This window comes from Haematobia irritans, chromosome 1 (assembly GCF_050003625.1).
Source record: "Haematobia irritans isolate KBUSLIRL chromosome 1, ASM5000362v1, whole genome shotgun sequence".
In the NCBI taxonomy this organism is placed as follows: domain Eukaryota; kingdom Metazoa; phylum Arthropoda; class Insecta; order Diptera; family Muscidae; genus Haematobia; species Haematobia irritans.
The window spans coordinates 252135430-252147999 of record NC_134397.1 but is presented as its reverse complement, the minus strand read 5'-3'; the positions used below and the strand labels follow the sequence as shown (position 1 = coordinate 252147999).

General features: G+C 19.4%; 1 protein-coding gene across 1 annotated transcript; it reads left to right on the top strand.

Moving 5' to 3' along the window:
• Nucleotides 1–4128: 4128 nt before the first annotated feature.
• On the top strand, nucleotides 4129–8908 carry LOC142220277 (chymotrypsin-2-like). The gene is made up of 2 exons (XM_075289316.1): nucleotides 4129–4645; nucleotides 8508–8908. Exons 1-2 carry the CDS (start codon nucleotides 4154–4156, stop codon nucleotides 8799–8801), a joined length of 786 nt encoding a protein of 261 aa, XP_075145431.1. The 5' UTR covers nucleotides 4129–4153; the 3' UTR covers nucleotides 8802–8908.
• The last annotated feature ends 3662 nt before the right edge of the window (nucleotides 8909–12570 follow it).

Genomic DNA, 12570 nt, shown 5'->3' with positions numbered 1-12570 from the left:
CGTCGACTGGCAAAAAATGGTCGGCGGCGACTAAAATCGGCGGCCCGACTCGGCGCCTTCATTCTCTGATCATGTACAACAGATATGAATAAAACGTTAATTAGTTTGTAAGATTGGTTGTACAACTAATCTCATAGTGTTTCGGTATGCACCTCTAAATGAATAGATCAGAGAATGAAGCTGCCGAGTCGCAACGCCGACAACCCGTTTTTAGCAGACGATGCCGCCACCGAATATGTCGACTCATCTCGACTCAAATTTAGCCGCCAATTAATCAAAAATATTGATTTATATAAGAAAAATTGAATAATTGTTATATTTTTTGTCAAAATGTTTAACTTTTCACCCAAAATCTATCAGTATCAAGTTGCTGTAATAATTTTGCAAAAATTTAGCCCAGAAAATTTGAATGAAATGAAAATGATTGTAAGATTGGTTGTACAACTAATCTCATTACCATTCGGATAACTTCAAATTGATTTTATAATGGATAATTGTCCACCATCGAATAGACACATTTATATCGGCCTAGACGAATTTTCTATAGAAATAAAATTTTTACAAAATTTTCTATAGAAATAAAATTTGGACAATATTTTCAATAAAAATAAAATTTTGACAACATTTTTTATAAAAATAAAATTTTGAAAAAGAAAAACTTTTTATAGAAATAAAATTTTGGCAAAATTTTCTATAGAAGTAAAATTTTGATAAAATTTTCTATAAAAATAAAATTTTGACAAAATGTTCTATAAAAATAAAATTTTGACATTTTCTATGGAAATAAAATTTTGATACAATTTTCTATAGAAATAAAATTTCGACAAAATTTTTTAAAGAAATAAAATTTCGACAAAATTTTTTAAAGAAATAAAATTTTGACAAAATTTTCTATAGAAATAAAATGTTGACGAAATTTTCTTTAGAAATGAAATTTTGGCAGAGTTACAAATAAAATTTGTACAAAATTTTCTATAGTAATAAAATTTTGACAATATTTTCAATAAAAATAAAATTTGACAACATTTTTTATAAAAATAAAATTTTGAAAAAAAACCTTTTTATAGAAATAAAATTTTGACAAAATTTTTTATAGAAGTAAAATTTTGATAAAATTTTCTATAAAAATAAAATTTTGACAAAATGTTCTATAAAAATAAAATTTTGACAAAATTTTGGCAAAATTTTCTATAGAAAAAAAAATTTTGACGAAATTTTCTATAGAAATGAAATTTTGACAGAGTTACAAATAAAATTTTGACAAAATTTTTTATAGAAATAAAATTTTTACAAAATTTTCTATAGAAGTAAAATTTTGATAAAATTTTCTATAAAAATAAAATTTTTACAAAATGTTCTATAAAAATATAATTTTGACAAAATTTTCTATAGAAATAAAATTTTGGCAAAATTTTCTATATAAATATAATTTTGACAATATTTTCTATAGAAATAAAATTTCGACAAAATTTTTTAAAGAAATAAAATTTTGACAAAATTTTCTATAGAAATAAAATGTTGACGATACAAATAAATGACAAATAAAATTTTGATATAATTTTCTATAGAAATAAAATTTTTACAAAATTTTCTATAGAAATAAAATTTTGAAAATATTTTCAATAAAAATAAAATTTGACAACATTTTTTATAAAAATAAAATTTGAAAAAATAAAACTTTTTATAGAAATAAAATTTTGATAAAATTTTCTATAGAAGTAAAATTTTGATAAAATTTTCTATAGAAGTAAAATTTTGATAAAATTTTCTATAGAAGTAAAATTTTGATAAAATTTTCTATAAAAATAAAATTTTGACAAAATGTTCTATAAAAATAAAATTTTGCCAAAATTTTCTATGGAAATAAAATATTGACAAAATTTTCTATAGAAATAAAATTTTGACAATATTTTCTATAGAATTAAAATTTCGACAAAATTTTTTAAAGAAATAAAATGTTGACAAAATTTTCTATAGAAATAAAATTTTTACAAAATTTTCTATAGAAATAAAATTTTTACAAAATTTTCTATAGAAATAAAATTTTGAGAATATTTTCAATAAAAATAAAATTTGACAACATTTTTTATAAAAATAAAATTTTGAAAAAAAAAAACTTTTTTATGGAAATAAAATTTTCACAAAATTTTCTATAGAAGTAAAATTTTGATAAAATTTTCTATAAAAAAAATTTTTTTGACAAAATGTTCTATAAAAATAAAATTTTGACAAAATTTTGTGTAGAAATAAAATGTTGACAATATTTTCTATAGAAATAAAATTTCTACACAATTTTTTAAAGAAATAAAATTTTGACAAAATTTTCTATAGAAATAAAATTTTGACGAAATTTTCTCTAGAAATAAAATTTTGACAAAATTTTCTATAGAAATAAAATTTTGACAATATTTTCTTTAGAAATAAAATTTCGACAAAATTTTTTAAAGAAATAAAATTTTGACAAAATTTTCTATAGAAATAAAATGTTGACGAAATTTTCTAAAGAAATGAAATTTTGACAGAGTCACAAATAAAATTTTGATAGAATTTTCTATAGAAATAAAATTTTTACAAAATTTTCTATAGAAATAAAATTTTGAAAATATTTTCAATAAAAATAAAATAAAATTTTCTATAGAAGTAAAATTTTGATACAATTTTCTATAAAAATAAAATTTTGACAAAATGTTCTATAAAAATAAAATTTTGACAAAATTTTCTATGGAAATAAAATATTGACAAAATTTTCTATAGAAATAAAATTTTGACAATATTTTCTATAGAATTAAAATTTCGACAAAATTTTTTAAAGAAATAAAATTTTGACAAAATTTTCTATAGAAATAAAATTTTGACAAAATTTTCTATAGAAATGAAATTTTGACAGAGTTACAAATAAAATTTTGACAAAATTTTCTATAGAAATAAAATTTTTACAAAATTTTCTATAGAAATAAAATTTTGACAATATTTTCAATAAAAATAAAATTTGACAACATTTTTTATAAAAATAAAATTTTGAAAAAAAACTTTTTATAGAAATAAAATTTTGACAAAATTTTCTATAGAAGTAAAATTTTGAAAAAATTTTCTATAAAAAAAAAATTTTGACAAAATGTTCTATAAAAATAAAATTTTGACAAAATGTCTATAAAAATAAAATTTTGACAAAATTTTGTGTAGAAATAAAATGTTGACAATATTTTCTATAGAAATAAAATTTCTACACAATTTTTTAAAGAAATAAAATTTTGACAAAATTTTCTATAAAAATAAAATTTTGACAAAATGTTTTCTATAGAAATGAAATTTTGAGAAATTTTCTATAGAAATAAAACTTTGACAACATTTTCTATACAAATAAAATTTTGACCTATAATGCGCCGTTCAGTCTATAATTATAGGCGGACGACAGCGCTCGATTTTGGCCACACTATAAGTTTTGTTCGAAGACAAAATCGACAGTGCTGCTTGTTAATGGGATCGATAACACATTTATCGATATTTTACTTACATCCGACAATTCTTAGCGTTCGGCCACACTGTAAGATTCTTTACAAACATGGACATTCTGTCCGGATAAATTTATAAACTGGACGGCGCTTAAAATATGCATTGCTATATATGCTAACCTAGAGACGTTGTTATCGATTGTTTACATGTTGCTCCCATAAGAAGTACATGTCAAAGCTGTATTATTGACAAGCAACAGAAATCTGTGCAACAAAAAATCGGTACCACCGTCAGAACGAAATGTGCGCAAGAAATATACATATGCCGATAACACAGTTTCTCATATATTTCTTATGGATGTCAAATGTAAAAAAATCAATAATAACTTCCCATAGAAATATCGTTACCAACTAAAGCAAAGCATTTCTAATGGGTAGCGGAATTTTTTTTAGAGGCTCATAAAAATCGATAATAACGCTTCAAGCAAATTTTGCGATTCAAATTTCGCTAGAGTTGTACACCGGGCCTTAATCTTGAAATGGGAACAAACCATAAATGCAAGCAATAAATGTAATTCTTGTTTACTTTGCAATTGATTATAAACTATAGTTTTGATTGATTTTGATAAGATTTGGGATTTAAAGGAATGCTTTATAAAATGCATTGCCATATGACTTGGGCTTTTAGTTCTTTGGTCAATATGTTGTTGAAATCATCATCATCGATCGTAGTCATTTTGGGTCTTGCTTTCGCAAGCAGCGCCAACTGTTTTCCTCAAAGTCGTGTGGTAAATGGCACCGATGCCGATATTTTGGAATATCCTTTTATAGTGTCGATGCGTGGTCCCACCGGTACACATTCGTGTGGTGCTAGTATTGTAGCACCTCGTTGGATTTTAACGGCTTCCCATTGTGTTAGCGGTCGCACAGCCGACCAATTGAGCATTCAATATGCCAGTACTCACATAAGCCCAGCTAGCGAAAATGTAGTCCAGGTTAAACGTATTGTAATGCATGAAGACTATAGGCCATCGGACTCGTATGCTAACGATATTGCTTTGTTGGAATTAAAAGGCTCATTGATTTATAATTACAAAACCATAGCTCCGGTAACTTTGCCTGATCGTTATTTCGAAATTGATCAGGTTCCAGAAGGGGCTCCTGGCATATTGGCTGGTTGGGGTGTGAATTCGGTAAGTTGTGAATCGAAGGAGAAAAGGAATAAAGGAAACAGAGAAAATTTTACCAAAAAACTACCAAACAAAAGATCATATTTTTCAAAATTTTATTTCTGTAGAAAATTTTATCAAAATTTTATTTTTTTTTTATTTTGTTAAAATTTTGTATCTTCAGAAAATTTTATCAAAATTTTATTTCTATATAAAATGTTGTCAAAATTTTATTTCTGTAGAAAATTTTATCAAAATTTTGTTTCGTTTTTGATTTTGTTAAAACTTTGTATCTATAGAAAATTTTGTCAAAATTTTATTTCTATAGAAAATTTTGTCAAAATGTTATTTCTATAGAAAATTTTGTCAAAATTTTATTTCTATAGAAAATTTTGTCAAAATTTTATTTCTATAGAAAATTTTGTCAAAATTTTATTTCTATAGAAAATTTTGTCAACATTTTATATCTATAGAAAATTTTGTCAAAATTTTATATCTATAGAAAATTTTGTCAAAATTTTAGTTTTATAGAAAATTTTGTTCAAATTTTAGTTTTATAGAAAATTTTGTACAAATTTTAGTTTTATAGAAAATTTTGTTAAAATTTTATTTCTATAGAAAATTTTGTCAAAATTTTATTTCTATAGAAAATTTTGCAAAATATTATTTCTATAGAAAATTTTGTCAAAATTTTATTTCTATAGAAAATTTTGTCAAAATTTTATTTCTATAGAAAATTTTGTCAAAATTTTATTTCTATAGAAAATTTTGTCAAAATTTTATTTCTATAGAAAATTTTGTCAAAATTTTATTTCTATAGAAAATTTTGTCAAAATTTTATTTCTATAGAAAATTTTGTCAAAATTTTATTTCTATAGAAAATTTTGTCAAAATTTTATTTCTATAGAAAATTTTGTCAAAGTTTTATTTCTATAGAAAATTTTGTCAAAATTTTATTTCTATAGAAAATTTTATCGAAATTTCATTTCGTTTTTTTATTTTGTTAAAATTTTGTATCTTTAGAAAATTTTGTCAAAAGTTTATTTCTATAGAAAATTTTGTCAAAATTTTATTTCTATAGAAAATTTTGTCAAAATTTTATTTCTATAGAAAATTTTGTCAAAATTTTAGTTTTATAGAAAATTTTGTCAAAATTTTATTTCTATAGAAAATTTTATCAAAATTTTATTTCTATATAAAATGTTGTCAAAATTTTATTTCTGTAGAAAATTTTATCAAAATTTTGTTTCGTTTTTGATTTTGTTAAAACTTTGTATCTATAGAAAATTTCTATTTCTATAGAAAATTTTGTCAAAATTTTATTTCTATAGAAAATTTTGTCAAAATTTTAGTTTTATAGAAATTTTTGACAACATTTTATATCTATAGAAAATTTTGTCAAAATTTTAGTTTTATAGAAAATTTTGTTCAAATTTTAGTTTTATAGAAAATTTTGTACAAATTTTAGTTTTATAGAAAATTTTGTTAAAATTTTATTTCTATAGAAAATTTTGTCAAAATTTTATTTCTATAGAAAATTTTGCAAAATATTATTTCTATAGAAAATTTTGTCAAAATTTTATTTCTATAGAAAATTTTGTCAAAATTTTATTTCTATAGAAAATTTTGTCAAAATTTTATTTCTATAGAAAATTTTGTCAAAATTTTATTTCTATAGAAAATTTTTTCAAAATTTTATTTCTATAGAAAATGTTGTCAAAATTTTATTTCTATAGAAAATTTTGTCAAAATTTTATTTCTATAGAAAATTTTGTCAAAATTTTATTTCTATAGAAAATTTTGTCAAAATTTTATTTCTATAGAAAAGTTTGTCAACATTTTATTTCTATAGAAAATTTTATCGAAATTTCATTTCGTTTTTTTATTTTGTTAAAATTTTGTATCTTTAGAAAATTTTGTCAAAAGTTTATTTCTATAGAAAATGTTGTCAAAATTTTATTTCTATAGAAAATTTTGTCAAAATTTTATTTCTATAGAAAATTTTGTCAAAATTTTAGTTTTATAGAAAATTTTGTCAAAATTTTATTTCTATAGAAAATTTTATCAAAATTTTATTTCTATATAAAATGTTGTCAAAATTTTATTTCTGTAGAATATTTTATCAAAATTTTGTTTCGTTTTTGATTTTGTTAAAACTTTGTATCTATAGAAAATTTTGTCAAAATTTTATTTCTATAGAAAATTTTGCAAAATATTATTTCTATAGAAAATTTTGTCAAAATTTTATTTCTATAGAAAATTTTGTCAAAATTTTAGTTTTATAGAAATTTTTGACAACATTTTATATCTATAGAAAATTTTGTCAAAATTTTAGTTTTATAGAAAATTTTGTTCAAATTTTAGTTTTATAGAAAATTTTGTTCAAATTTTAGTTTTATAGAAAATTTTGTACAAATTTTAGTTTTATAGAAAATTTTGTCAAAATTTTATTTCTATAGAAAATTTTGCAAAATATTATTTCTATAGAAAATGTTGTCAAAATTTTATTTCTATAGAAAATTTTGTCAAAATTTTATTTTTATAGAAAATTTTGTCAAAATTTTATTTCTATAGAAAATTTTGTCAAAATTTTATTTCTATAGAAAATTTTTTCAAAATTTTATTTCTATAGAAAATTTTTTCAAAATTTTATTTTTATAGAAAATTTTCTCAAAATTTTATTTCTATAGAAAATTTTCTCAAAATTTTATTTCTATAGAAAATTTTATCAAAATTTTGTTTCGTTTTTTTATATTGTTAAAATTTTGTATCTTTAGAAAATTTTGTCAAAATTTTATTTCTGTAGAAAATTTTGTCGAAATTTTAGTTTTATAGAAAATTGTGTAAAAATTTTATTTCTATAGAAAATTTTGTCAAAACTTTAATTTTATAGAAAATTTTGTTAACATTTTATTTCTATAGAAAATTTTAACGAAATTTTATTTCTATAGAAAATAGTGTCAAAATGTTATTTCTATAGAAAATTTTCTCAAAATTTCATTTCAAAAAAAAAATTTTGTCAAAATTATCTATAGAAATAAAATTTTGACAAAATGTTGTTTTTAATTTGTTAAAATTTTGTATCATTAGAAAATTTTGTCAAAATTTTATTTCTATAGAAAATTTTGTCAAAATTTTATTTCTATAGAAAATTTTGTCAAAATTTTATTTCTATAGAAAATTTTGTCAAAATTTTATTTCTATATAAAATTTTGTCAAAATTTTATTTCTATATAAAATTTTGTCAAAATTTTATATCTATATAAAATTTTGTCAAAATTTTATTTCTATAGAAAAGTTTGTCAACATTTTATTTCTATAGAAAATTTTGTCAAAATTTTATTTCTATAGAGAATTTTGTCAACATTTTATTTCTATAGAAAATTTTGTCAAAATTTTATTTTTTATAGAAAATTTTGTCAACATTTTATTTCTATAGAAAATTTTATCAAAATTTTATTTCTTTTTTTATTTTGGTAAAATTTTGTATCTTTAGAAAATTTTGTCAAAATTTTATTTCTATAGAAAATTTCGTAAAAATTTTATTTCTATAGAAAATTTTGTCAAAATTTTATAGAAAATTTTATTTATTTTTATAGAAATAAAATTTTGCAATAATTTTCTATAGAAATATAATTTTGAAAAAAATTTTATAGAAATAAAATGTTGACAAAATGTGCTACAGAAATAAAATTTTGAGAAAATTTTCTATAGTAATTAAAAATTTGACAATACTTTTAACCACAAAAATTTCATAAAACAATCGAGTGGCAATCGTGGATGCATACCATACTGAAGAAAATAAATGGTGTCAAAACTTTATTATCGACCATAGAATTTTCCATACATATTTACACATTTTAACTATATCTTTTGTATTTTCCAGACCTTCGGTAGCCTTCAAAATCATTTGCAATCAGTGAATTTGAAAATCTATTCCGATGAGGAATGTCAACTGAGGCACAAAAATGCCACCACTGCTGATCATTTGTGTGGTGGTGTTGATGAAGGTGGTAAAGGACAATGTTCTGGAGATTCTGGTGGTCCTTTGGTCTACAATGGATCCGTACAACTTGGAATTGTATCGTGGAGTATTAAACCATGCACCGTGGCACCATTCCCTGGTGTTTACACAAAAGTATCGCATTATGTCGATTGGATTTATAAACATATCCATTAAAAAAACTTAAAGAAGAAGAAGAAAAATAAATATTACAATTTCTTTTTAGTTTGTTAATTTTTTGTGTGATTTCAAGATATCAATAAATTTATTATAAAGAACTGCCATTGACATTGTAATAAATTCTAAATCAAATTAATCAGACATAGACCAAAGATAGTAGGCCTCTACCATTGACAAATGGGAATAGTCAAAAAAGGTGGCATTAATAAAATGAAGAAAAATATGTGATAGTATAAATTTATACTAACCCTAGATCTTGTTCCGACTATCTAAGTCTAGAGGGTAAATAATTGCATTATCTCATTGAAATCAGTTTAAATATTGAATAGTGGAAGATTATTTCCTTTGATAAGAGTGTTGTCTGTGTAATGACATAGAAAAATTAATAAACTTTGCAAAATTTACAACATGAACTACATTTTGTCCAATTTAATCGCATAGAAAATTATCAAATATAACATAATGGGATAAGAGATAAGATATAAGTAAACATAGTAGTTTTTAATGTTATAAACAATATAAAAATTTTGTCAAAATTTTATTTCAATAGAAAATGTTGTCAAAATTTTATTTCAATAGAAAATTTTGTCAAAATTTTATTTTTATGGAACATTTTGTCATAGTTTTATTTCTATAGAACATTTTCTCAAAATTTTGTTTCTATAGAATATTTTAAAAAGATTTTGTTTCTACAGAAAATTTTGTCAAAATTTTATTTCTATAGAAAAATTTCTCAAAATTTTATTTCTATAGAAATTTTATTTCAAAATTTTATTTCTATAGAAAATTTTGTCAAAATTTTCTTTCTATAGAATTTTTTTCAAAATTTTATTTCTATAGAATTTTTTTCTATAGAAAATTTTCTCAAAATTTTATTTCTATAGAATTTTTTTTTGCTAAATTTTATTTCTATAGAAAATTATGTCAAAATTTTCTTTCTATAGAATTTTTTTTTTCAAAATTTTATTTCTATAGAATATATTATCAAAATTTTATTTCTATAGCAAATTTTGGCAAAATTTTATTTCTATAGAAAATTTTGTTAAAATTTTATTTCTATACAACATTTTGTCAAATTATATTTCTATAAAAATTTTTCTCAAAATTTTATTTCTATAGAAAATTTTCTCAAAATTTTATTTCTATACAATTTTTTTTCAAAAATTTATTTCTATAGAAAATTTTGTCAAAATTTTCTTTCTATAGATTTTTTTTCAAAATTTTATTGCTATAGAAAATTTTGTCAAAATTTTATTTCTATAGAAAATTTTGTCAAAATTTTATTTCTATAGAAAATTTTGTCAAAATTTTATTTCTATCGAAAATTTTCTCAAAATTTTATTCCTATAGAAAATTTTCTCAAAATTTTATTTCTATAGATTTTTTTTTTCAAAATTTTATTGTTATAGAAAATTTTGTCAAAATTTTATTTCTATAGAATTTTTTTTTCAAAATTTTGTTTCTATAGAAAATTTTGTGAAATTTTATTTCTATAGAAAATTTTCTCAAAATTTTATTTCTATAGAAATTTGATTTCAAAATTTTATTTCTATAGAAAATTTTGTCAAAATTTTTTTTCTATAGATTTTTTTTCAAAATTTTATTTCTATAGAATTTTTTTCTATAGAAAGTTTTCTCAAAATTTTATTTCTATAGAATTTTTTTTCAAAATTTTATTTCTATGGAATATATTATCAAAATTTTATTTCTATAGAAAATTTTGGGAAAATTTTATTTCTATAGAAAATTTTGGTAAAATTTTATTTCTATAAAACATTTTGTCAAATTTTATTTCTATAAACATTTTTCGCAAAATTTTATTTCTATAGAAAATTTTCTCAAAATTTTATTTCTATACAAAATTTACAACATGAACTACATTTTGTCCAATTTAATCGCATAGAAAATTATCAAATATAACATAATGGGATAAGAGATAAGATATAAGTAAACATTGTAGTTTTTAATGTTATAAACAATATAAAAATTTTGTCAAAATTTTATTTCAATGGAAAATTTTGTCAAAATTTTATTTCAATAGAAAATTTTGTCAAAATTTTATTTTTATGGAACATTTTGTCATAGTTTTATTTCTATATAACATTTTCTCAAAATTTTGTTTCTATAGAATATTTTAAAAAGATTTTGCTTCTATAGAAAATTTTTTCAAAATTTTATTTCTATAGAAAAATTTCTCAAAATTTTTTTTCTATAGAAATTTTATTTCAAAATTTTATTTCTATAGAAAATTTTGTCAAAATTTTCTTTCTATAGATTTTTTTTTCAAAATTTTATTTCTATAGAAAATTTTGTCAAAATTTTATTTCTATAGAAAATTTTGTCAAAATTTTATTTCTATAGAAAATTTTGTCAAAATTTTATTTCTATAGATAATTTTCTCAACATTTTATTCCTATAGAAAATTTTCTCAAAATTTTCTTTCTATAGAATTTTTTTTTTCAAAATTTTATTGTTATAGAAAATTTTGTCAAAATTTTCTTTCTATAGAATTTTTTTTTTCAAAATTTTGTTTCTATAGAAAATTTTCTCAAAATTTTATTTCTATAGAAAATTTTCTCAAAATTTTATTTCTATAGAAAATTTTGTCAAAATTTTCTTTCTATAGATTTTTTTTTCAAAATTTTATTTCTAGAATATATTATATTATTTTTAGAATATATTTTTAGAATACATTATCAACATTTTCTTTCTATAGAAAATTTTGGCAAAATTTTATTTCTATAGAAAATTTTGTTAAAATATTATTTCTATAGAAAATGTTGTCAAATTTTATTTCTATAAAAACTTTTTTTGTCGACAGAGTGCAAATTTGGATCATCTCCATTTTTGGATCCTTTGTATTGGTTTAGAAGTTGTGCCTTTGAAGTTCATTTGAATGAAGAAATCTAAAAAAAAAAAACTAAAAAACAAATTTTTCCCCTTTCACTTTCTCCCATTTTGTCAAAATTTTGTATAGAAAAATTTCTCAAAATGTTATTTCTATAGAAAATGTTGTCAAATTTTTTTTCTATAGAAAATTTTCTCAAAATTTTATTTCTATAGAAAAATTTTGTCAAAATTTTATTTCTATAGAAAAATTTGTCAACATTTTATTTCTATAGAATTTTTTTTCAAAATTTTATTTCTATAGAAAAATTTGTCAAAATTTTATTTCTATAGAAAATTTTCTCAAACTTTTATTTCTATAGAAAATTTTCTCAAAATTTTATTCCCATAGAAAATTTTCTCGAAATTTTATTTCTATAGAATTTTTTTTTTCAAAATTTTATTTTTATAGAAAATTTTGTCAAAATTTTCTTTCTATTGAATTTTTTTTTTCAAAATTTTGTTTCTATAGAAAAATTTGTCAAAATTTTATTTCTATAGAAAATTTTCTCAAAATTGTATTTCTATAGAAAATTTTCTCAAAATTTTATTTCTATAGAATATGTTATGTTGTTAAAATTTTATTTCTATAGAAAATGTTTTCAAATTTTTATTTCTATAGAAAATTTTGTCAAAATTTTATTTCTATAGAAAATTTTGTCAAATTTTATTTCTATAAAAATTTTTGTCGAAATAGTGCAAATTTGGATCATCTCCAATGAATTTTACATGGACTTGTCATAAGATGGAAGTACTCCATTTTTGGATCGTTGAAGTTCATTTGAATGAAGAAATCTAAAAAAACTAAAAAACAAAAATGTTTCCCCATTTCTTATTATTTAATTTTTACAAATTGAGAAACTTCCCCTGGGGGTTGAAC